The 27,763-nt window shown below is 38.8% G+C and overlaps 1 protein-coding gene across 3 annotated transcripts in view; it reads right to left on the bottom strand.

Moving 5' to 3' along the window:
* Nucleotides 1–6,219: 6,219 nt before the first annotated feature.
* Tsc22d1 (TSC22 domain family member 1) overlaps nucleotides 6,220–27,763 on the bottom strand; it is a 130,033-nt gene continuing 108,489 nt past the window's right edge. The window contains exons 1-3 of one of the 3 annotated variants that reach the window (XM_005007064.4): nucleotides 9,781–9,886; nucleotides 8,697–8,748; nucleotides 6,220–7,561 (exon numbers count right to left, since the gene is read on the bottom strand). In XM_005007064.4, the coding sequence (XP_005007121.1) occupies nucleotides 7,304–7,561; nucleotides 8,697–8,699 (261 nt within the window). In that variant the 5' untranslated portion in view covers nucleotides 8,700–8,748; nucleotides 9,781–9,886 and the 3' untranslated portion in view covers nucleotides 6,220–7,303. Of the gene's footprint in view, nucleotides 7,562–8,696; nucleotides 8,749–9,150; nucleotides 9,489–9,780; nucleotides 9,887–27,763 lie in introns of those variants that run through there. The other 2 variants (XM_003477467.5, XM_003477468.5) reach the window with 2 other exon arrangements.

Raw genomic sequence — 27,763 nt, forward strand, 5'->3', positions numbered from 1 at the left:
TGGGGTGCCACACGCGTGGTGGGGCTGCGGCTGCAGGGCCTCAGCTGCATCAAGGGAACAGCAGTCAGGACCAGCAGCAGGTGACTGTTGCTATGAGACAATACAGACTAAAGATTGCCAGAACTCAGAATGGTGTCCTTTCAGAAAAGGTGTCACTAATTCACATTTTCAGAAGGTCTGAAAGACAGCTGTGGTGGGTCAGTGGTCCTGACATGACCCAAGGATGACCAGATCATGACCACTCACCTCAGCTCACATTTTGCCACTGGTGCCCTCAAAATGAATTAAACTTCACAATTTTAGCAGGCCAGTTCTCACTGCATTTAAGCATTTTTCTAAACATTGACAAAAATAATTCATTCCAACCACATAGGAAAACAATTGTTTTCTATAACTTGGCCAAAAATTATCCTGCCTGTATTGTTTATCTCATAGCTTATTCAGAGTCCACCTCAAGATTCACCTTTTTTTAAAAAAACTTTTTATCTACGTACTGCCCCTTGGTTCTGATATGTGAAATTTTCACCATGTTAATCTGCAGTTATATTGCTTCATGTTATTTCATGTATTTCACATGTTTGTGTATCAGTTAATGTATCAGGCTCAAAAATGTATTTGAAAGCAATAGAAAGTTGTTTCTCACTCTCTTACAACAATCCTGAGCAGTCCCAGGTTGGTGGCATGGGGCAGGGCTCTGTGCCACGTAAGTCATCCAGGGGCCCAGAATGAGAAGGCTCTGCCATTATTCAGCACCTGGTTTTCAAAGCGGTTGTAGTGTCTGCAACGAGTTGACTGGAGAGGAAAGAGAGCGGAGGATTACGCAGGGTTGGCTTCCCCAGGTAGGGCTGTGGCTCCCTAAAGTCTGGAGATCTATGAACTAAGATAAAGAATCCATCTCCTCTCCACTGACACTGCCCAGTGCTGGCCACAGTAGTTGCAGTGAGACCTCCATTGGAGACACTCGATAGGCCCGAGTCCTCAGCAACCTGATGGACAGGGATGAAAGGACCACTGCTCTAGCAGTGGGGGCGTCCTTTGATTAGACCCTGATTCATCTTTCTGGGCACATTTGTTCTACCTGGAGGGGAGTTTCTCTTATCCAGAAGTGGGTGAGGGAAGAATGCTCTTCTTAGAAACTAGACAGCTTTCAGCGTGTACTGGGCTCACTTAAAGCTCTTAAATGTTTAGGGACTGCACACTATTCAATGGTTCCAACAAAGTTTTGTTGTTTTTACATCTGGATTGGCCTGTGTTTTCCTTGGCAGTAAAAGTTTCACAAAAACCAAGGAAAAGTCTCTCTTTTCTGTTTATAACCAAATCAGTGTGTCAGCAGCAGGACCTGAAATATTTTTCAGCACGTACTTTTTAAAATTTTCTCTCTCTTGACTCTCCTGCAGCAGAAGTGACCACCTAGAAATCATAGGAAACAAAAGGTATGGATGAGGAGTCATACCCTTTGTCTGATCTTTCCTAAAGAAGCACCCTGCTTAATTGAAAAGTTTACGGGAATTTACTGATTTTTTAAAATCTGTATTTTCAACTCTTTGGGCTCTGGAAACACAGGCTTTTCCAATGCTAGAAAGTCCCAAATTTTTGTATCTTTTCCGCTTTATTTAAACTTAATTCTTTCCTGAGATTACCTTTCTCTCAAGAGACACAGGAAAGGTCACCCAGTGGAGTTTCCTGCCGAAGAGCAAGAAGTAACATTATTCTGTTCCTGCATAATTCTGGCTCCTGAGTTACACCCAAGGCACATGGTCAGCCTACTACGTTACCGCAGATGAATCTTAGAAAATGTTACTTCACAATACGGGCTTCAAACTCTGCCTTCAACAGTTTATCATTACTACCACCGTTGTCAATACCACAAGATTTAGGGGTTCAGACAGCACTCCCCACTCTTTCAAGGTGCTATGCTCATTTCCATATTAGGCAAGATTGGCTGGAGATTTAGCTCCGTGGCACAAGCTCTTGCCTGGCAAGTGCAAGGTCATGAGTTCGATCTCTGGTACCAAAAAAAAAATTGTGTCTATTAGGCAAGATTTACCACTGTAGAAGAAGGTTCTAGAATGTCTAATGGTAGAATCCTCTTGCTCATGAAACTGTACCACCTGGATTTGAGTTACAGAAGGAGGACACTCCACTCCAGTTGTTTTTGGGCTCCAAGTTGGAAAGGTTCTGGTATCTTCAAGGTTACCAAGTCTTCATCCCAGGAAGAAAAGGAAAGCACGTAGCAAATCACTGGGAGTAGTTCTCTCACAGGCTAACTCAGGAGTGTTTGGTCACTTTAGTGCTCATCTATGTAAGTCCTACTATCTGGGGGGAACACCCTAAGTCCCTGGGCAAACCAGGATAGTTGGTCATCCTGATAGCCCCATCATACTTCTGCTCCTTAAGGAAAACCAAATCTGTTTTCTTGATCTCCTGGTTTATAATGACTACAAACCCCATATCAGGGCATGAGATGCATGAATTCATGTAACAATGGGACAAATTTTTTTTTTTTAACTTTTTATCGGTACCGGAATCGAACTCACGACCGCCTACTTGCAAGGCAGGTGCTTATGCCGCTAAGCCAAATCCCCAGCCCCCAGGACAAGTTGTTTTAATCAAAGTATGTTATCATGGCAATTTGTGGTGTGTGTGATACAACCTTGCAGCACACGTTTGCAAACACAATCCCGGTGTGTCACCCTATGTGTCAACAGTGGTAGGATCATGCTACCTCAAGGAAGTACTACCTAGTTAACAGTTTTTAAGAGAACTTCCAGAAACAATTTTTGCCAAAGGTTTACCAGAGAGGGAACAATAAGGAATAATTCAGAGGTTGTATAACAGAAGGCAAATTTTTCCAATAAACAAGTGACCTCATTTATCTTAAAGGCAGCTGTGTTAGCGCTCCTTGAGGACAGGGACTGTGGCTTCCTGAACTTACCTCCACCATGTAGAAGATACTCAATAAACATATAGTGAGTGTACCAGATAACCTAGCCCCACTTTCTCTGATCAAAATGTTGTTCTGATTTGTCTCGCTTTGAGCTGCTTCCTAGGGCAGAAGGCTGGTTCTTGAGATGGGCACAAGGGAGAATGAAAGCACAAAGCTTGTGGCCTATTGGCTCATCTGCTTTGGTCTGCAGTGTTTAGAAAACAGGGATTCCCAGGCGGAGTCCTAGAATTCGGGATCTTGAAAACCTGGAAGTTCTGGCAACATGAGGCTTGAATTCGCACACAGCAACAGTGGACGGAACCTAGAGGTAGCTACCCTGCCCGTCAGATGCAGCATCTGCTCTCCGATTGCCTGAGTCACTATACAGCCTCATCACTCAAGGGACTTCTCTGTCATCTGTCATACCTGCTAGACATTGGTGTCCGAAATACATGGAGTAAAGCACACATCCTCACTTAAGGGTGTAGCTCAGAGCTGGAGTGCTTACCTAACATGTGTGAGGTCCTGGGCTCACTAGTAGCCCCCGTTGGCAGGGTCCAATTATGAACCTCACTCCAGCACCCCAGCCCTGCTTTACACACAGAACATTTTCCACAATGAAATTAATAATTTAAGGTCTATATTCCCCACCTGAAATCATTTACTTCTACCAATATCATTTTCAAACACGGACAGTTTCCCATTTCCCTAATTCACATCAGCGAAACAGCTGTCTCTTGGTATTATTTCTTAGAAGAAATGGTACATTTCTGTCCCTGTTCTAAAGGGCATTTTTCTTCCCGTTTGTGCTTTCCATAGTAAAGTTTAAACAGACATTAATATCAGATGCTACATTAAGTGCTCTTAGAAAATCAAGCTGGCATAGCTTTATTCCTAAGAAAAATATAAAATTATAAGCGACAGGACCAATGACTCAAAAATAGGAGGTTAACACTCTTTGAACAGTCGCTCCAAAACCACCCGGGGGGCTACTGCCTTCCAGCAATGGCCTTCCAAAACCCCTGTGCATACGGCCTGTCCCCATTTTAAGCATAAGGAGACAGACACCAGCAAATAACTTGCCTGAGTTCACTGAGCTGGTAACTGCAGAGCTGGGATTAAAACCAAATTAATTTTGGTCTAGGAAGTTAAATGAACAAACACACATATCACACATATTTCCCCTCTTCCATAGGTCAAAAGAATAAAATAAAGTGATTATGAAACATGGCATCTTAGAGCATCTAAGGCAGAAGATACCTTGTGATCTTTAGTTTACAAATGGAGGCAGGTCTGGGGGTTCCATTCCTCATCCAAAGGTCGGGCTGCCAGTTCCAGCAGGGCCTGCATGGCCCAGGCAGCCAGGATCCTCACACCACTCCCTTATTTCTCTCACAGGCTGCCAGCTCAGGGACCTTACTGCCCCAGCTGCTTCTAAGTTCTAATGGCACTCCCCCATTTCCAGGCCATTTTACCTAAGAGAAAACCTCATCGTCTCTGCCCTTGTGTGTAATCTTAATGCTGTTATTGCTGTCGGAACAGATTTGAAGTTGACATCTAAAAAGCAGTCAGGTTGTCAGACCCTAGTAGCGTCAACTTCTTATGTAACACGAGGGCCAGTAGTGCTTGCATTTGAAATTCATTTTCATTTCTAATTTTGGTTATAATGAACTTGTATATATTATCTTGTGTAAAGTTAAAACTGATTCTGGTATGGCATTCATCACATTGAAAAGTTAATTTTTGCTTTTAAAGCATGCAAAAAAAAAAAAAAGCACAGTTACTGAATTCTGAACGTTGTTAATTTGAAACAGAAAGCCAACATTCATTAAAGTCATGTTTCTTTTTCTCCTTCACTGAACAGCAGTCTGTCTTGTAGCTGATGTCATGAACACCCAGTGCTCCTACAATGTTCCATTCCCTTTATAAATTGTTCCTACTCCACAGAACAAGTGTGATATAATCAATTATATAATCCACAGGCCGACAAGTCCTCATCAGGTCTGTCAGGAGCAAACTGCCTTTTCAAATCACTAAACATGCTTAAATATGTCAATCGCTTAAAAGTATGTTTAATAATTACTACAATAAGGAACACGTTAAAAAAATCTTTTGATTTTAATAATTCATTATTTCACACACAATATTCAGCTGCCAAAATTTCATGAGCGTTTGGCATTTTTTGTAGGCAGACCCAAAGGCCTAGTAAATAATGGAGAAGGGTTTCTTGACTATTCCACAATTATAAAAGTATTAAGGAGCTTCACTAAAAACAAAAAATGAGGTGCCTAGGGATTTCTACCCACTAGTTTTCTTTTTCAAGGAAATAGAATTACTAAGTATCCTTTTATTTAAGCTGAGGTTATCAAATACAATACTGATTTTTCAAATCCTCTCCAAACTTTCCAAACACCTTCATGCCAACTGCCATCAGCTTGTGGTGATCAGCAGTTTGGTTTCAATACTACTGCTTTGTAAGAGGCACACTGACATTTTTTTTTGCAGGGGTTCTGATGTACACACCACCGCCTTGTCCTGCAAAGCTTTAGGTAAGGTGTAGAAGCTGCACATGCCTGACTCCCATTGGGCAGAGGGCTATTGATGAGGCCCTAGAGAAATTACCAAGCCAAGTCCACCCGAGCATCTGCTTACTGACATTGCACCTATGGGAGGTCTCTAGGACTCCAGCGTGTTTTAAACTTTGACCTATTTGACAGTCTTCAGAATTTAATTGGGAGGCACTCTCTTGATCATCAGGTCCCACCTCAAATGCAGTACAGACAACCGCTGGAATGTGTCTATTTGGAAAAAACGTATTACTGTCCCAGGAACTAAAAACCCATCTCATCCTACGAAAGACCTCTTGACCAAAGTAATGGAGTTCTTGGAAGGGAAATCAGTTTCTCTTAATTTCCATCTTCTGAGTCTAGTGCTGTTTAGATTATCTACAGAATAAGGATCATTCCCCCTCTGCTCAACACACATTGGAAAATTAAGATCTTCATGAACCTCCAGAACACTAATGCCACAGAGAAACTTAAGACAGTGTCTTCAGTCTTTCTCATCAGTCCACAGGGATGAAACAACTCATCTAAATCACATTAAAAGTGAGCTGTCTCCTTGCATTTCTTCTGACTGAACAATTCAACACTGATTTCCTTTCACTTCTGTAGTCCAGTCACAGGACTCCTACTCTGTACAGCCTTTCTACTTTTTATGGCCACTTTGCCTAACTTTACATGAAAATAGTCATGGAAATGACTAATACTATTAACACTGCAATATGGAAACACTTGTTTATCAACATTTTATATGCTTTATTGAAAGTTGACAAATACAACAGTTAAATACAGGGACACCTTACAATTGCGTAGCAAACATGCACAGAAACATATCCATATGACTACTATACAGGTAATATGCGAATCCTAGTGAGAAATCAATTCATTAGAATTGATCACTTTTCAAAGTATTCAACCAGCTCAATCCAAAAACTTTATAGAGAACAAGAATTTACTTCAGATATTCTGCAGCTACATTTCAGGTTACACCAAGTGACTTAACTGTGCCAAATCCTTAAAATTTCTTTAGGTGTGGTTTGCATTAATAGCAGTTTTCATGTAGATCTCTATATAAAAGATGATCCACACCTCTTCAAACAGCCAATGAAACATGTAAATTTCAATCTGTACAGCCTAAATAGTAGTTACAGTCCTCTATTGTACAAAATAGTTACACTACATACACAAATATACAATAAGCAAAACAATCTTCATAGTAAGATAGCCTAGATTCCAGCTACCTGTCACCATTTTTCCACTAACGTTTGTGTCATTTGCTGTTTCACAAAAAGAGGCACAGTACTTCTTTTTTTTAAATGTATTTGGGTGACGGTCATCAGTTTGTATAATAACTGCATTCCCCCTCAGTTGTCTGGTCTCTTGCCTCCCTTTCAAGTTCTTCATGGTGGGAGGAGAGGAGAGCACAGTCCAGTGAGGAGCTCCACTGCTTCCTGACCCCACGTGGTAAACTACGTGCAAGCAGGAGAGCGCACTCTTGGAATGGGGCGGACAGCAGGAAAGGGATGGAAGGCACTCGGCTCCTCAGCAGTGAAACCATTCCTCTGGTACCTGCCAAGCCACACAGGGTTCATCCATGGTAATTCTCTGATTAACCTTTAATTCACCCAGCTAAATTTCTTCAACCCAAAAGCTAGGCGTGCTTAATACTGGAAAAAAGAGATAATGGCATATGTCAGTCTCATGTCTCTTTCGCAGCAAGCAATGAAATGGGTGACTGTGGGCGTGGACTCTCCCTAGTACATCTCCGTCTGTTTAGATCAGATAGCAGCAGCCAGTTCCACGGGGACACATCTGCCTATGCAGTTGGTCCTGAGCCCTGGGAAGCTGGCTGGGCAGGGGGCTGTGTGCTCCCCTGTGGCTGCGTGGTGGCAGGAGGGGAGCCAGTCTGCAGCTGGGCCTGAAACTGGGCGAGCTGCTCAGGACTGGCTAGTGTCTTCAGCAGATTGTTTTCCTGCTCCAACTGGGAATTTTTCTCTATTAGTTCTTTGATTTGCTCTTTAAGGACCTCCACCTCCTCTCTAACCGCATACATCAAATGGCTCTTCACGAGGTCCTGAAAGAAAGAAAGTTTAATTTACTATTTCTGGACTCTGAATTTCTAGAATTATTTTGCATAGCCACATAGTCTTATCTTTAAAAAGTTTTACAAAGGATACTTGGGGAAATCTGTAAACAACTATAAAATAGTTAAGTTTAATGTACAAGTGATCAAGCTTTTAAAAATTCTATGCCTTCTCTGCAGACATTAGCCAGGGATGCACACAGTCGGTTTCCTATTGGAGATGGCAGAAAGCACCAGGGCTTCTTCGCCTGGGGCCTTGCATTCCCCAAGCCTGTTCCAGAGCCCGGCTGCCTGGACTTAAGGCCCGCAGCCCAGTGCGCTGCCGCCTCCCCGCCCCCAAGTCCCTCCCAAGTCCACGGAGACGCCTCCCTCAGCACCAGCTGCAGCCAGTTCCTACAGAGCAAGTTGCCGCATTTTCTTCCCTCCACCCTCAGTCACCCCACCTCCTTCTGATTAAGCTGACATCACAGAAACCTGGGCAGCCGTCGCAGCCAATAGGAGGCCAAGTTATTTATAGCTCCGAATTAAAGGTTGAGTTTGCCTAGCAACAGTGGGCAGAGAATCCCGTGAGAAGAGCCACAGGCGCTGCTCCAATAACAAAGAACGGCCAAGGCGGAAATAAAAAAATAGGAGAAATCCAAGCGCAGGCAGAGAAAACAAAACTTTTCTCCAATTCTCCTTCATTGTGCAGTCGCATGCATATCTGGGGATCTGCCTGTGCACCATTAGAAGGCCCTTCTCCGGGATCCCCACTTCTACCCGCTTTCCCCACAGCTCCCTAGTAAAATCTTAGGATTCCCAGTAAAGCCACATCCCTAAAGATGTGCCCAGGACCAACTGAGACTGGGCCACGGCTTCCCAGCAAAGAAGGGCACTCGGAACAAATTCCGACGTTATGTGAAATCTGCCCTAGAAACTAGCAGTCCAATGTCCACTGGGCCCCTTCTCCCTCCACGGCAGCCGTGTGGCTGCGTGCTGGCGGAACACAGTGCCAGTATTTCTAAATGTATGACAAGCAGTCAGCAGCTTCTGAACCTCGGGGATGCTCTCTGGTTGCACCTGAAGACATCTCGCTTTTTGTGCTGTGCCCACAGTCAATACAAGCAATTTTAAATTTAGTACATACCATAGCTTGCTCGATTTTGTTGTCGATAGCTACCACACTTGCACCAGAAGAGCTGAAAAAGATTGAAAAAAAAAGATCATTGATAAATGCAATGTATCTTATTTTTCCAAGATAAAGATGGATCTCCCCGTTCTGATGTTACTAACATTATATATTGAATAGTCTTTAACGCTATGCAATGTGTCACCCTCCAGAAAATACTAGCCACTCTCTTATTAATATCCAGACATTTGCTCATTTAAGAGAGCCACAAAAAGGCTAAGTTACATAATGTAGGAAAGCCTGTTTTCTGGCTAGACTTGCGAAAATAAGGCAATTTGGAACATTTCAGAAAGCAACATCTATGTCACAGTAATCTCTCAGCAATGGACAAAGGAATTCGCCTGGCTTTTACCTGCATTATTACAAGGCTCTTATGAGTAAATTTAAGGAAACTATCACAGCCGACATTTACCTATTGTCAAGTCTCACAGAAGCGTTTTCAGTCCCCAGCAAAGATGACAAGAAAGAAATTGAAAAATGTCTCAATTGGTAAACTCCTAGATCCATCGCCACTGGTCTACACCATTGGGATTTCATGCAAGTGCTGCCAAAAACACCCTCGTGGGAAAGAAAAAAAAGGACACCAGCAGCCTTGTTTGAGCTAGATAAAATCTTCTGGCTTTCTGCAGCCCAGGAAGAGAAAAAAACAGCGCTGGTTTACAGAAACCCAGCTTTTGGGGCTTGGCGATCCAGGGAAGATGCAGATCCCAGCGCTGTGTGAGGCCGGCGAGACCCGAAGCGCGGCTCCACTCGGCTCTAGACCAGATCGCCTAGTCTGCACGCAACATATATGCAGGGCAGCCCCGTGCCGATTGGCCGGCTCTCCGCGGGCCCGCCCCCGCCTTCCCCGCCCTCCGCCCTCCCCGCCGCCGGCTCCCCCCGCCTGCCTCCTCTAGTCCTGCTCCGAGGGTGGGCTGGCCAGGCCTCGGCTGGGGGCTGCCGCGCGGCTGCCGGGATCCACGGCCGAGCCGCCGAGGCTTCGGCAGGCGCCCGCCCGCCAAGGGTCCCTGCAGAGACGATCGGTGCTGCCGCACGTGCTTACGTTCAAGGGAGTCGGACCCCAGTCCCCCGCGCGGCCTGTCCCCGCGGCTGCTGAACGCAGAAAGCTTCCTATTTGCAACCAGCCCGTCAGAGCTACTGGGCATGCCCAGTACCACTGCTAAAGCCTCGCAGGAGCGTCTCAATTTCACTTACCTGGTTCTTACAGGCAGCTGTAAGGGGAGGGTTTTATAGGCGGTTTTATTTATAAAGATAACTATACTGCAAGAATACTTGAATACTAACTCGTTTTAGACAGAAAATTACATTTGTTTTTTGAGATCCTACGTGTACATGCATTTATCAGATTTTTGCATAAGCAAAAAATTACATTTCTTTGAAAATTCAATTAAAGGAATTCAAAGGATATAATAAAGGGTCTTTCTAAAATATCCCAGAGCCACAAGCCTTAAAATCACATCTCCCAACAATAGCTAGAAAAGTCAGTTCACAGCTTAAATCCTAAATATATGTATTTTCAGCAAGTCCCTAAGGCAAGTTTGTGGAATTAGCAATTCCCCTAAGTCCCAATCCTATGAGCCTTCTTTCTTACATGGGCGGTACTGAAATACTGTCAGATACATTGTCAAAGCACACAGTTCCTTGAAGGTAGCCTCTTTGCCTATTTTTAGTTTCCAGAAGCTGTGAAAAGGAGGGTCTGATGGTATTTAGAAAGTCTTTTAGTCAAGAGATGCTGCAGCCTCACTGAACTGAGGCTAATTGGCCTTCTCTGTGAGCACAAAGGAGAAAAGTTTATACAGCTTAGTTTAAATTGTTTACCTGACCATGTACCAAACAGACATTAGAAGGCAGGTGAGCCCTGCGCTACTCTGCCTCCATACCCTCATCTAGGTGAAGAAAGGGGGACCAGCCTAGCTCTGGGGCTCCTCTGCCCTCTTGCCTGCCCCTATATTAATCTCTTTGTCATTCGCCTTGGGTCTGGGGCCAAACTAGTAGCAGGACTAGGTCCCTGCAAGTGGCACCTGGGTAGGAAAGGCTTGGAGGAGTGGGCTGGTTCCCCACCAGTGATGCCTGGAAAAGGGACCAGGGACTGGGAGCAGGCTGGTGCCAACAACCTATGCCCACAATGATTAACTGATTCCCATTGCTGAATGAGAATCAAGAGACATCAGTGGAAAAATGGCTAAAATTATGACAGAACTACCTTTAGTAATTTAAAATATTGGAAAGGATGCATCAATTAAGGTTATAATTTAATATATTATAAATCTAAAGGCAGAATTTTGCTTATTACAGTATAAACAGTTTGCAGTATCCATGAGAAGAAATTTTAACTTCTACAATACTGCCCTCTAATGGCAAGTATTGTAAAAACACAAACAAAATCTTGAGTACATACTTGGAATCTCTATTCCACAAGCGAATTGTCACAAATAATTCCAATAAAATTTGACCATAGAACATAAATATATAGTCTACTGTCAGAGAGACACACGTAGAGGGAGAAAGAGAGGGAGAGACAGAGGGAGAGGGGGAGAGAGAGACAGAGACAGAGTGACAGAAAGAGGCAGACAGGAACACATTTGATAGATGGGAGGAATGGATCGACGGACAGACAATATAGATACACATCAAGTCCTTTAGTAGACAGTCTATGAAGTTGACCCGAGTCTGGCAGGGGGGCATTTGGTTTCAGAACTGTCTAAAGCAATCAGGAACCAGATCTGGTGAATGGAGTAGATGAAAAAGATAATTCCATTGAGTGAAAAATCAAAATATGACTATCATAAACACTTTCATTATAAGGTTCACTTGTTAGGCTTCACACTTGAATACAAATATTTGCATATTATAACCTATAAAAATTAAATATATGATACAATTTTTAAGGTCTCCTTCCCATTTTGTGTAATAGGAAACAATAAGTAGAGTTTAAAAAAAAATAAAACTTCAGAAAGTCATGTAGTTCTATAGTCTATGAATGTTAAACAGGATTATTATTTACTGTATAATACTTTCTATATTTTGAAAACTGTGAAAAGGTCAATCTACATTTTGTAAGTGAAAACCAACTCTAGAGAAGAAGGTATTGAAAAATACTTCTTTAAAAAAAAAACCTCTAAGGTCATTTAAATAAATGAATTTAAAAGTTACAGATGGAGTTTTAAAATACTACTGAATTAATTTTATTTATTCATATTGTTCTTAAACATAGAGATGTAATTATGTTTTCTGTTAAATCATTTTAAATGGTTGCCTAATTGTATTAACAGAAGCAAATATAAGCAGTCATAGTTTACTTTAACTCATACTCCTACTAAGCAACATTACAAGAAACATCTTTGTAAGTACATACGTGTGTGTATGTGTGTATGTGTGTGTGCGCGCGCGCGTGTGTGTGTGTGTGTGTACTTCTGGAGGATTTTCTGAGCCAATGGATATGTAACCAAGAAAATGATAAGAAACCTAATCTTGATAGATCCTTCATATAAATGTGCTGGACTCCTATAAAACTAGATTTTCATATGAAAATTGAAAAAAAAGTCTGAAAAAGGAGGCAAAGGTAATGGAGGAAAGATTCATGGTGGAAAACCATAAGAAATGTCTGAGGTGCAAATGACTAGAAATATTTGCAAGACAAAATAGCTATGAAATTTGTGATTACTCAGAGCTCACTGAAGACCTCCTGAAAGGACAAAGAAAACACTACAAGCCACCACGAAAGACAGATCTTTGTTGTTGCAAATGACAAGATTTTATGCTTTATCAACTTTGGGCATTGGGTACTCCTTCCCGTGGGTAATCAGAAACACAGGCGAAGGCTCGGACATTAAAACAGGTATTTTGCTATCGCTGTCTGCCCAAGAACCTTTCTGCATGGATTCCAACTCAGCCACCTCTGCATCTTGGTATTATCAAGAGAAAGCAATAGAAGAGAGACAGCAGCAGGGCCTGTATACTTCTAACTCAGCAACACAAGCTTTTCTCCAAACATAATCTGACTTAGCCAGTACCGGTACAGATGGTGATCACCACTCAACCAGGACACTCTCCTCCTGTCCAAACTCTGTGGAGATCTACGGTGCATGACAAGAAGTAATTAAGACGTAGCACCTTGCATCTGACCCCGTGACTGTTGTCTAGGGACAGAGGTCATCTCTACTTTTCTAGCGTGTTTTTACTAGGCACTGGTAGTAGGGTTACCACACGTAACAAATACAATGAAATCACAGGATTTTTAAAAATGTGATATAGATGTGTATATATACTGTCCATAATAAAATACTGCTCAGCCATAAAAAGAATAAAATCTTATCACTTGCAACAACATATATAGAAATACAAGACTACGTGAAATAGGTCAGGCACAGAAAGACCAATACTGCATGATGTTACTTGTATGTGGAATCTAAAAAAATTGATCTCACAGAAGCAGAGTAAAACAGTGCTTACCACGAGTTGGGGCACTCTTGGAAAAAGAAGGGGAGGGTACAGGTGAAACTGTACATGGGAGGAGTAAGTTTAAGAGACCTGTTGTACAGCATAAAAACTGTAGCTAGGATATGCTATACTTTTTAAACGTGAAGAAAGTGGATTCTCATTGCACAATGACACATATGTAAACTCATAATCTGATTTAACCATTAGCTAGATTGAGGTAGATTTAACCATCCACAATGTATACTTAAAAAACAATTTTATACACAATGGATAGATGTTTATCAATTTAAAAAATATTCAAAATAAACCGAAATACATTCAGAAAAAACTGATTTCTAAACAATGAGTAATTCTTTAGTGTTGGTTCCCCTACACTGTCAGAAATCAGTGCCAAAGAAATCAAAAAAGAAAAGGCTATTATATTCAACTTTATTTTACATTTCTTTGACTTACACAAAAAGATTGAAAGACAAAGTTAAAAAATAACTTCCAAAAAGTAGAACAAAATGAAAAGAGATAAAGTTGTGAGATTAAAAAATAAGAGACTTTAAAAAGGAATGTAAGAGATCCAATATCAAAATAGGATGAGTTCAAAAGTAGAGAAGAGATTATAAAACAAATTATAAAACGAATCATTTAAGAAGTTTCCCAGAACTGAAAGGCATAAGTCTCCAGATTAAAAGAAATGACCAACGCACCACAATAAATGAAAAACATCCCACACCAAATGTACCACCATGAAGCTTCAGACTATGACACAGAAAAAAAATCCTAAAAGTTTCAAGTAGGAAGGAACAAGTTACAAACATAGAAATTAGCACCAGAATGATTTTGCTGGATATCAGAGAACAATAGAGAAAATGTATTTAAAATTAAAAAAAGAAATTTTTGAAATCTAAAATTCTTTACTTGCCCAAATTATGATTTGAGTTCAATACTATAATAAAACCATGGTTTTTATTCTCAATAAACACTAGAACAAAAACATGGCTTTTATTCTCAACATAAAATTGCAGGAGCAAATCCAAAAAGAAGGAAGGTATAAACAGGAACCAGGCTGGACACTGGGGAAAAGTGAGAGAATCAACAGGTTGGAGAGGGATGAAAACTGCAGATGACAGCAGCCAAACAAGTTCAAGCTGCAGCTGGTCTGACCTGGTCTGCACAGGTAAAGACAACTCGAGGCAGCAAAGAGGCAAAATGAACTCTGACCCACCTATGGTTGCAGGGAGCAAGGCAGCTGCAGCAGTTTCATGGAAAACAAAGCAAATTTTAAAATGGAACACTCATAAATAAAATTTGCATGACCAAATTTTTAGATTTTCTCCCAATTTATATTTTTATTGGGAAGCTGGCAGGCCCAATACTTGTGTGGTGGTACTAGTTTAAAGGAATTAAACTGCAATCTACTATAACTTTTATCACATAGTAACTAAAACTGAAAAAAAGCAAGAAATTTCTGTATGTTACATAGGAATTGGATATACATAAGGGAAAATAAATTTAATTTTAAATTTAAAAATTTAAAAGTGGTTGTATATGAGGAATAATAGATTTCAGAGGATTGAGAAAGGGAGCCACTAATTTTTTTTTCTACTCACTTTAGTTGATTTGAATTAAAAAACATTTACAGAGACAGAGGTACACAGAACATAGAGGAGTCTATAAGAGATCTAGCAGCTCTAGGCTTTGGCAGAGTACTTATCACAAAGGCATGCAAAGAAACTACCCACAGCTAAGAAAAGAACCACTCAAATGAAGCAGGCAGGAAAAATGTCAGGAATCATATGGGTAGGGAATGGCAGGAGCTACCAGGAGCCTAAGTGAAAAAGCCGCGTAAACACAGAGCAGCAAACGCTCAGAAGGATACTGACTATACAGGAGAAAGTCCTAACTGAATGGGTGCTCTGAGTTTTGGGAAGCAGTTTAAAAGGGAGGTTTAAAAGCATCAAACTATTGGCAAGTAACTTAATTTTGTCCCAAAACAAAGCTCAAAGATATTTAATACAATTAAACCTCTAACATCCAATAATTCACAATGTCTGGCACCCAATAAAAACTAACAGGCATACAAACAAGTAGGAAAATGATTTACAATGAATAAAATCAATCAAAATCAAAATGACCCAGTTATGGCAAAGATGATAGAATTTATAGACAGGACTATTAAAACTTATTATATTCAATAAAGAAGCTGAAAATATTAAAGTTAGGTGTGAAAGACATGAAAAACAAATAAAATAAAAATATACAATATTTTAGAAGAAAAATACACTGGATGTGACTATTACAGCAGAGTAGACAGGGCTGAAGTATTAGTGATATATTAATAACGGAAATTTTCAAAAAAATTCAAAATACAATTTGGAGAGAATAAAGAACAAGAACAAAGCACCACTGAACTATAAAAAATGTCAATAAACAAAATATATCTGTAGTGAAATCTCTACAGAATTTCCTTAGAGAATAGGGACAGAAAAACATTTTAAGAAATGGCGCTTTCCCCAAATATCCACAGATTTAAAAATCTAAAACTCAAAGGCAAGGTCACTACAGCAAGATATAGAGTCAAATTGCTTAAAATTTGTGATAAATTGAAAATCTCAAGCACCCAGAGAAAAGAATGATGTTCTGAAATACATAGCACAACAAGAATAAGCTTCTAGTTAGAAATAATACTAGACAGAAGACATCAGGCAACATCGTATGGTGCTGAAAGAAAACAAAAAAACTTTCAACCTACAATTTTATGCCCAGTAAAATTATTTTTCAAAAATTTAAGGCAAAAGTAAGAATTTTTCAGACAGACAAAAAACTAGAAGGATCCATCACTAACGGAGAGCTGCATTATAAAAATTTTAGTCCTTCAGACAGAAAGAAAATGACACCAAATGAAAATTCAGATCTGCTCAAAAGAATGAAGCTTCAGAAATGACTATCATATGATTGACTGCAAAACCTTTTCCCTCCTTACTATTCACATCTCTTTTAAAGATAATTGACTATTTAAAGCAAAAAATAGTATCAATGTAAAAGCATGTGCTAAGACACACTGAGAAGTAAAATGTAGGACAAAAATTGAATAGAGGTCAGGAGGGAATAATCCTGCTGTAAGGTTTCTATATTACTTAAGTAGAACAGTAAATTAAAGATGTCTACTATAAATTCCAAATCTAATAATCCGACCTAGAAAGATAAAATGGAATTAAGAAAATGTACATTGCCAAAAAAGATAGAATAAGGGGAAAAAACGAGTAAAGAACAAAATTAAAAATTCCAAGATACATTTAAACCATCTGTATCAGTTCTGGCAAGTTTATATCACACATGCTTGCAGTAGGGCTGTCTGTATCACTGAAAGCTCTAAAAGGTTCACCCTCATTGATATATATCATCAATGTACTGAACGTATCACGTATTTTAATGTAAGTGGTCTAAATAAGCAATTTAATTAAATAGCATTAGATTACCAGACTGGATGGAAATGACAAAATTACAAGCTACCTATAAGAAACATATCTTAGCCAGTGGCAGGCACAGGGCTGTGTTAGACCAGGGCCCTCCCGCAACTTCCGCCGTCCCAGCAGACCACCTTGTGGGACCCAGGAACTTCAGTCAGCAGCGCGCATGGGGTCGGGCTAGACTTGGGTCCTTCCCATGACCCCCAGTGTCACACCACTTCATGGGACCTGGGAACTCCAGCCAGTGGCACAGACAGGCCAGAGCAGAACCAGGCCCCTCCCACATTCCCATAGTCCTGGCCACCCACCTGAGGACGTAGGAACTTAGGCCTGTGACGCATGCCCTGTGGTCCCACGGCTGCCATTGGGACGCCCCACACACACACCTCCTGGACCTAGAATTGCTGTTGATGTTTGGCACCCACACCTTCGCCCAGAACCTTGGACTGCAGTGGATTAACCATGCAGTATTGAGGGGAGGCTCAGTAATGCCTCATCCAAACATAAGAACTCTGGGGGGGCTTCAATCAGTAAGGTGAGTTTGCCTCTAAAATAGGAAGAGTTTGCCACCTTCAGTGGGTAAACAAGAGTAATAGCAAAGCCCCCTCCAGAAGTAGGCCATAGGTGAGCTTGGCAAGTGGGTGAGTGAGTCCTTCCTTCACACAGAGAATATCAGGTAGGTTGAGAAGGGTGCCAATAAGGCCTCCCCCAATCTGGAGAAAATTAAGGGTGCCTGTGGGACACCTAGAGCCACAGTATGGTCCCAGCTGAGACAAAACTGTAAACAGGATGATCTGGTGACTCTGGAACAACCTGAAGTCATAATAACAGCAGGAATTAGGGGTTGATTTCCATCAGTACTCCTAGGCTTCTCAGTCTAGGAAGAACACAGGACTCACCCAACAGGCCCTACAGAGAGAACTCAGGTGACTCGCCCACCTCTTCACTGTGGGACCCAGCAACTGGTCAAACATCAACTTTACAGTAGGACCCCAAGATACATACTACCAACAGTTGATACTAGTGGGACTGAAGGACCAAATATTAACCTGAAAGGGGAAAATGACAAAATAAAAAAGCAAAATGCAATCTCAAACATCTAGTCTACCAGGAGCAAGTATAGGAGACACTGAAATAGATGACTTCAAAAGTAACACACCAGAAATCCTTGAAAAGATAGTAAGTGAAATAAAAAACCAACTCTATGAGGCTATAAAGAAAATCAAATTAGATTTAATCTCTCATGTAAAAACAGAAATAACAACCTTAGTAAAGGCGCTGCTCAGTGCAGCTAGAAAAAAAAGGTTAAAAAGTGCAGGAGGATGGGAAAGTGATTGAAACCTTGAATGAACAATATAGAAAACAAGTAGAATTCATGAAACAAACACAAAGATACATCCAATAAACAAAAAATTCTATTGAAAGCTGGCAAAACTGTCTAATAGAAGCCAAGGATAGAATTTCAGACCTTGAGGACAGGATCTCCATTAGCAATCATGAAAGGATAGAACTTTTAAAAATAACAAAGCAGCATGAAATGACAATCCAGCTTCAAGGTGATGCCAAGAAAAACAATATAAGATTAATAGGCATCAGTGAGGATACAGGAGTCAATGCAATAACATAACTAAACTATTCGAGACATAATAGCAGAAAATTTCCCAAACATGGGGAAAAATCTGATACGCACATATGTGGTGTTCTCTATAGAACACCAAACAATCACAACCAACATAAATCTATACCCACACATATAATAATTAAGATCCCAGACATGCAGCATAAAAACAGAATACTAAAAGTTGTTAGAGAAAAGAACCAACTCACCTATCAAGCAAAGCTCATTAGAATCACAGCAGACTTTTTAGCACAAACCCTCAAGTCAAGATGAGCTTGGAGCGAGGTATTTCAAGCCCTGAAAGAAAACAACTTTCAACCCAAACTAATGTACCCAAAAAAACTTTCATTCAAATTTAATGGAGAGACAAGATACTTCCATGACAAAGAACAGCTGAAGAAATTCATGTCCACCAAACCAACCCTAGAAAGAGTATTGAAAGATACTAGATAGAGATAAAAATGAACACAATCCCCAGAACAACAACAGAAAGAAACCAGAAAGTAGGATAAGCAATTAAACAAGGGGGAAAAGCAGAAAGCAAACAGCTGGAACATAACATGGCAAAGTTGAGCCAGTACATATCAGTCATATCCATAAATGTAAATGGTCTCAATTCATTTATCAGGAGAAATAGGTTGACAGGATGGATCAAGAAACATGATCCCACAATATGGTGCATACAAGAAACACATCTCCCAAATGAAAATCATAGATTAAAAGTCAAAGGATGGAAAACAGTATTCCATGCAATAGGAACCTAGGAAAAAAGCAGGGGTAACTATTCTATTTTCAGACAATGTGAACTTCAAACCTAAAATGATTCAAAGAGACAAAGAGGGTCACTACATACTCATTAGTGGAAAGATTCAAGAGGAAGTATAAATAACAGTTATAAAAACATATGCACCAAATACAGGTACACCCAACTACATAAGACAAATACTAATGGACTTGAAAAACCAAACATACAAGAACACAGTTGTAACAGGGGACCCTAATACCCCATTGTCACAAAAAGATAGATCAACTACACAAAAAGTCAGCAAACAAATAAAACTGAATCATACCTGTAAGCAATTGGACTTAGTAGATGTTTATGGAGTGTTCCACACAACCACATCAAAATACACATTTTTTTCAGCTGCACATGGGAAAGTCTCCAAAATGGACCATATATTATTCCATAAAACATTCTTAAGTACCAGCAAAGGTACTGAAATTATCCCATGCATGATATCTGACCAGAGCGCACTAAAATTGGAAATTAATGGCAAAAGAAATTGCAAAACCTGCATAAATACATGAAAATTAAAAAACAACCTTTTTTAACAATCAGTGGGCTACGGATGAAATTAAAGAAGAAATAAATCAATACCTACAATTCAATGAAAATGCGGAAACAACATATACTCTGTGGGATGCAATGAAAGCAGTTTTAAAAGGGAAATATATAGCAATAAATTGTCATATCAAGAAAACAGAATGAACACAAATAAACGACAAAATGCTTCATCTCAAGATTCTAGAAAAAGAGCAAGTTAAACCCAAAGTTCATAGAGGATAGGAAATTGTAAAGATTAGAGCAGAACAACACGAAGAATTAATGGATCAAAAAGCTGGTTTTTTGAGAGAATAAACAAAATTGACAAACCTTTAGCCAAACTTATCAAGAAAAAGAAAAAAGAAAAAAACCCAAATTCACGCAATAAGGACCGAAAAGAGAGAAATTAATACAGATTCCAAGAAAACTCAAAAGATCTCGAATACCTACCTTGAAAATCTCTACTCAGAGCAGAAAACACAGAGGAAATGGACAGATTTCTAAAACATATGAACTACCAAAGCTCAACCAAGAAGATATAGCAATTTTGAATAACCCAGTATCAGTTATTGAAATTGAAAATGTAATTAAAAACTTACCAACAAAGAGAAGCCCAAGTCCTGATGGATTCACGACTGAATTGTACAAGAAATTTAGAGAAGATTTGATGCCAATACTGCTTAAATTCTTCAATGAAATTGAAAGGAAGCAATTCTCCCTAAATCATTCCTAGAGGCAAGTATTGCTCTCATGCCAATACCAGAGAAAGACCCAATCAAAAAGGAGAACTACAGGTCAATCTCACTAATAAACACTGATGCAAGGATCCTCAATAAAATACTGGCAAACAGAATACAGCACATCATCAAGAAGATTATGCATCACGACCAAATGGGATTCATTACAGGAATGCAGGGATGGTTTAACATACGCAAATCAATACATGTAATACACACATCAACAGAGCCAAAAACAAAAACCACATGGTCATCTCAATAGATGCAGAAAAAGCTTTCGATAAAGTCCAACACACATTCATGATAAAAACCTTCAGAAACTTGGAATCATGGTGTCTACCTCAATCTTATAAAGGCCATTTATGACAAACCAACAGCCAACATTATACTAAGTGGACAAAAACTGAAAGCTTTCATTTTAAAATCAGGAACAAGATATGGATGTCCACTATCACCACTCCTATTCAATATAGTTCTGGAAATACTAGCCAGGGAAATCACACCTGAGAGAGAAATAAAAGGAATAAAGATAGGAAAGGAAGAAGTTAAATTATCACTATTTGCAGATGACATGATAATAGAAGACCCAAAAAACTCCATTAAAGGAGTACTAGACATAATAAACAAATTCAGTAGTGTAGCTGGACACAGAGTCAAAGCTCAAAAATCAATAGCATTCCTGTACACAAACAAAAAACTCACTGAGAGAGAAATTATGAAAATATCACCCTTCACAATAGCATCTAAAAAAATGAAATACTTAGGAATCAACCTACCAAGAATTTAAAAGACCTATATGCTGACAATTATGCTATGTTAAAAAAGGAGATTGAAGAGTTTATTAGAAAATGGAAGGATATTCCTTGCTCTTGGCTAAAAAGAACCAACATTGTGAAAATGGCCATACTCCCCAAAACTGTTTATTTTTTTCTTTTTTATCGGTACCAGGGATCGAACTCATGACTGCCTGCTTGCAAGGCAGGCGCTTATGCTGCTAAGCTAAAGCCCCAGCCCCATGTTATACAGATTTAATGCAATCCCAATCAAAATACCATTGACATACTTCACAGATCTAGAAAAAAACACTCCTAAAATTCATTTGGAAATAGAAGAAACCTAGACTAGCAAAGGCAATTCTGGGCAACAAAGGCAAGGCAGAAGGCATCTGAATTCCTGATTTGAAACTATACTACAAAGCCACAGTGATAAAATCAGCATGGTACCAGCAAAGAAATAGACCTCAAGATCAGTGGAACAGATTAGAAGATGCATACAAAGACACTCAGCCACCTGATGTTTGACAAAGGGGCTAAACATGTTCACTGGAAGAAGGATAGCCTCTTTAATAAATGGTGCTGGAAAAATTGGCTCTCCACATGCCGAAGACTGAAACTAGATCCATGCCTGTCTCCATGTACAAAACTAAAGTCTAAATGGATCAAAGATCTAAATTTAAAACAGAAACACTTAATCTACTGGAAGACAAGGTAGGTAGAAATCTTGGAGACACAGGGGTAGGCAGACAATTCATGAACAAATGCAAACTGCACGGGAAACACTTCAAAGAATCAACAACTGGGATCTCATATTATTGAAAAGTTTCTGCACTTCAAAAGAAATCACCAACAGAGTGAAAAGAAAACCCACAGAATGAAGGAATTATAGCCAGCAACCCCTCAGACAAAGCACTTATATCCAGAACATATAAAGAATTGAAAAACATCAAGCCCCCAAATTCAAAGACTCTCTCCAAAAATGGGCATCTGAGATGAACACACAGTTCTCAGATGAAGATACACAAATGGAAAATATAACATGAAGAAATATTCACCATCACTGGTCATTTGAGAAATGCAAATTAAAACAGCATTGAGATTTCATCTCACTCTGGAAAGAACAGCTGCCATCAAGAAACCAACTAATAACAAACATTGGCAAGGCTGCGGGGAAAAAGGGACCCTGCTTCACTGCTGATGGAGTGTAGACTGGTGCAGCCACTGTGGAAATCACTATGGAGATTTCTCAAAAGACTAGGATTGGAAGTTCCATTCAATCCCAGCTATTTCCCTCCTGAGTATTTTCCCAGAAAAACTGAAAAGGTCATGTCACAGTGAAATATGTGCACCCATGTTCAAACCACACAATTTGTAATAGCTAAATCTTGGAAACAACAAAGATACCCATCAACCACAGAATGGATGAAAAAAGTGGTATTTTTATACAATGGAATATTATGCAGCTATAAAAAGGATGGTCTTGAGGCCTTCATAGGTAAATGGAGACAACTTGAGGCTATCCTCATAAGTGTTACACTAGACACACAATGTGATATTTAGAAATGATTCTTATTAAATAAATGATAAATAATAATCATATTTATAAATATCATATTGTGTCTCTAGTATAAAAAGTAGTAAGAACTGTAGGAGTAATAAAATCCAAAATGTGTAATTGCTATTATAAAAAAAGAAAAGAAAGTGCTCTAAAGGATATAACTGCATGTATGTTTAAGTGTGTAAGATAGATAACCATATTACTACTTTTTGTTGGATCAATGAACAGAACTGTTTGCAGTCTCACTGTTTGATATGTCCATTTTGTATGCTTTACAGTATGTAATTATCAACTAGTGATTTCTTATTATTTTTTAAATTCTGTATTATTTCTACCTTTTTTCTGTTTTGCTTTTTCTCTTTAAATAAAATTTAAAAAAAAGAAATGTATCTTAAATACACAGGTAGAATTTTAGTGGAGCATAACACTGGGTCCACTGGACCCATTCCTTGCTTTTCTACTATAAAACTATACTTTAAGTATAATAATAGTAGCCAGCTATGCATCTTGACATCTTTCCCTGGGGGATACAGGAAGTAACCTTATGCATTTATCCGGTTGATATGATGAACAGTGAGGTGTGTGCACATGTGCAAAAGTGGCTAAATGAGATTTGTACACATATTATGCTCCATCTAAGTGGTTTTGTGCATGCTCACCCAAGCATCACAGAAGATCTACAACACTCTAGGATTTGTTTTTTTAAAAAAAAAGTTTCCCTTTATTTTTCTAGTAGAAGTAGCCCAAATCAGTACAGTGGCACATGAAAAACCATTTGCCAGTTTTGGAGGAGGTCAAAGGTGAATCATCAGATTACTCATGCATGGTTGATGAAGATGATCCATTATGGTAAAACACATGCTTTCATAACAGCAGTCGAGTGTGTTGATGGATGATGATGATGATGATTATGACTCTGACATTGGCCATTTAAGCCAAAGTTCTTGAGATAGATGACAAAGGAGCTCATCTGAATTGGTTAGTGCACAGTACTTATAAAGATGATGAAGAAAACAGCAATGTGAGTACATATTTCACTAGTAAAATGTCCAAGAAACTAAATGAAATGATCCAATGTTAGAACTAGGTCCAAAAATACAGTGAGTCTTAGCAGGAATGAAATATATTAGACATAAGGCCAGCACTGCCATTCAATGTCGGAAATTTAACAGATGAAATACTACAGGATGCTGTGAAATACACAAAGGTTGAAATGGAAGCAAAATGTTCTGTATGCAACAATAACCATATGCAAAATGTATTTATTATGACACCTCACTAGCTAACCTGAAAGCTTTCTAGGTCTGTTTTACTTTGCCAGGACTTTACATGGTAATCACAGAAATGTAAGAGATTCACAGAAAAGCAGTGGGTTAAAATATGGCATAAAAACTTATGCCCTTGTAGATGCAAAGATCTATTGTACTTTCAATTTAAACATTCATTCTGGAATTCAGCCATCAGGTCTTTATTTGTATAGTAATAAAGCAAACAATGTTGTGAACAGACCTGTTGCTCCTGCCTCCCAATCAGAATGTGATTAGTTTGACAACTGATTCACTGGTTTCCAATTGACGTTATAATTGCGAATGGAGCACAAGTTAACTAGTGCAGAAACTATGCAGAAAAAAATCAGAAATTCCAAATGAAATGTTGGCATTTTAAAACATAACTATATAGTACAATCTTTGGGTTTCAGAAATATGTAACACTGGCCTTATATATGGCAAAGAAAAACAAACTGGTACTGTTGACAGCAACATTTCACTATAATGGAAATATTGATACAGAAACTTGGACAAAACAGAAACCTGAGATGGAAACCTTCCACAACAAATCGAAAGATAGACTAGATATTGTTGAGTTATGCAGCAACTATGATGTCACTTGAGACACAAAGCATTGGCCAATGGTTGTGTTTTACTAAATTCTACACATGTGTAGCATAGTTTGATAGTTGACAAAGAAAATAACAAATAGAAAAATCACAGAGAAATTTTCTTTGAGGATTGGGACTGGAACTCATAAGAGATCATTTACAGCACAGGAAATACAAAATGTTTCTGCTCAGACATCTACGCAAAAAAATTGTGAAGCACACTGATGAGCTGGAAGGTAAACAGGAAGGCACAGCATCACAAAAACCTACTAGGACAACAAGAAAACAAAAAGATGTCAACTGTGTGCACTACAAGAAAGGACAGAAAAACAAAACATACATGCTATCAATGTAAGTGAAACTTGTGTAAGGAACATGCAGTTGTGTGAAGACTGCTTTGGATGCGACAAGGGAAGCAAAATTATTTTGTAGTTCACCTAGGTTTTTATTTTTGATGTTATCTTTTAGGGTTTGTAAGCAAGTAAACAACTAATGTGAAAATGCTGGTGTCTATTCTAAGCACTCATTACATATTTGATATTTTATTGATATCTTACTTCCCTGCTAAGGCATGTTGTACACTAGGGTAGGAAGCTCCCAGAAGAACAGAGAGAGGAGGAGGTGACCAGACTACCATACAGAAAAGGAAAGCCAAGTGCATGTGCAGTCAGTGTCAGCAAGACATGTGCACAGATGGCCCTGGGTGTGGCAACTGAGGCCAAGTTTCTTGTTACTTTCACTGTAATTCACATAGGAATTTGTTTCTGATGGTATCTTTTAGGTTTTATAAGCAAGTACACAGCTGACATAAAAATGCTGGTGTCTAAATGCACAATATACATTAAGATACTTTATGGTGCTGTTAACTACACATTGTATAATGTAGTAAGAACCTCCTGACAAAACAGCCAGACCAGTGAGATGTCAAGTATGTCCTACAAAAAAGGCAGGAAAGCAAACACATAGGCTGTCAGTGTGAATATATAGAACATGCAGTTGTCATGTATGCAGACTGCCTTGGGTGTGGTAACTGAAGACTTTTTTTGTAATGTGCTACTGGTATTTTCACTGTAATTCATTAATACCTTATGTTCTTTTCTAGACTTTGTACACCAAGAAACAGTTGATGTTCAAAATGCTATTCCTTTTTCTAAACACTCTAAAATATTAAAAGTTCAATACTTTATTCTTGTGATGTTTTTCTTAAGTACTCATTGCTTAATAAAACTCATCAAATTAAAATAGCTCATTAATAAAACTATTTTAAAAAATAAACGTGGGTCTAACATACTCATGTTTCTACGCCTTTATGACAAAAGTAGTGTAATGTGTTGCAGGTTTATAAAAGGAAGTAACAATATATGCTATGTTAAGAATAATCAAAAGAAAGCTGTATTGCCAATATCACTCAGGCAAAGTAGTGTGTTCAGCGAAGACTATTACTAGGAATAAATGTTAATTCATAGTGATAAGGTGTCAATTTATCAAGAGACCCTAAAAATCCTAAATGTTTATGCACCAATAACAGAGCTTCGAAAAGCATGGAGCAATAGGTGAACTGCAAGAAAAAATCCTCAAGAATAATTGGAATTTCATCAGCCTTCTGTTAATTATTGAAAGAACGAGTAAACAGAAAATAAGTACACGGAATACTTGAATAACACTATCAACCCACTGAATTGATTTTTGTAAAATATTCTATCCAACAATAGGACACACAGTTTTTTACAAGTATACCCGGAACTTTCAACAAGTTAAATCATACTTTGAGCCATAAAAGTAACAAATTTAAAAGATTCAAATCACCCAACTTTGAGTGACCAAGTTTTTATAAACTTTCCAGAAAATCCAAAAGGAGAGAGACATTTCACAGACTCATTGTATGAAGCCAGTATTCTCTACAACTAAAACCAGGAAATACTATAAAAAAGAAATCAATGCATCTATAGCCTAAGGAACATAGATGCAAAAATTCTCAACAAAATTTTAGCAAATTAAATCCAAATATATGAAAAGGGTAATGCGTAACCAAGAGTTACTTAACCTGAGAAGGAAGATAAACATATAAAAAAAAAATCAGGGACTGTGGCCCTTCTAGGGGGAGAACCAACAGCAGCTCCTGAGATCCACACCACGTTGGAACTAACGAAGCTGGGAAATCAAGCAACCAGCCTGCCTCCCTGCTAAACAACAGTGAACCTACCGATGCACGGCCTAGAGTCAAACATCCCACTCCCCTACTCCTCTTCTCCTGTCCCCCTGTCCCCCCGCCCCCCGCCTCCCGTTAGCAAATGGGAACCAGAAATCTGAGCATCTCCTGGGAGGTTGACCATAGCAAATAAGGGGGACTTCCTTCTACCATCTCTTTGAAGGCAAATATTTTTATTACTGTTTTGCTTTATTCTGATTAGTGGTACTGCTCTATTCAATATTTTGTTTTGGTAAGTTCTATAATGTTCTGTATTTCATCTCATTTTGATATACGTGATTGAAAGAACAACTATTGTAAAGATAACAACATATACTGTGATACCTATTACTGTTATCCCGGTAACCTGATGTGAAGTTCTGTACCAATTTCACTGTACGATCTTAGTTGGCTTTATTCTGTCTTGTTCTGTTGTATTTTACCACTTTCAAAATAAAATTTAAAAAAAAAATCAGGACAATATTTTAAAATCAATATAATTCACTGTGTCAACAGACTAAAGAATAAAAATTATCAGGTCATTTCAATAAATGCAGAAAAAATATTTGAAAAAATTCATTACCCACTTACAACAAAATCTTTTCAGAAAAGTGGGAGTTAAAGAGAACTTCCTTGACTTAACAGACATACATAATGCTAAAACGATGAATGTTTTTCCCTTAAGATTAACAAGCAAGAACATCCACTCTCAGGACTTCAACATTAAAGATAGAAGCCATATAGGTAAAAAGGCAAACAAAAGCATCCAGACTACAAAGTAAAAGAAAAAAATGAAATCTCTGTTCACAGATAACCTGTCTGCGAAGAAAATCTCAAAGAATTTACAAACTACTAAAACTAACAAGTTTCTTAAGGTTGTAAGATATAAATTTGATATACAAAAGTCAATTGTGTTATTATTTATTAGCAATAAAGAATTTAAAAATTTAAAAGCTCCACTTATAATAGCATAAAAATATATAAAGTGTAAATCTAAATGAAATATGCACAAGATCTATATACTAAAAATGATAAAACCCTAAT

Source organism: Cavia porcellus, unplaced genomic scaffold (genome assembly GCF_034190915.1).
Source record: "Cavia porcellus strain 051 isolate PalLab524CR breed Dunkin Hartley unplaced genomic scaffold, mCavPor4.1 scaffold_21, whole genome shotgun sequence".
Taxonomy (NCBI): domain Eukaryota; kingdom Metazoa; phylum Chordata; class Mammalia; order Rodentia; family Caviidae; genus Cavia; species Cavia porcellus.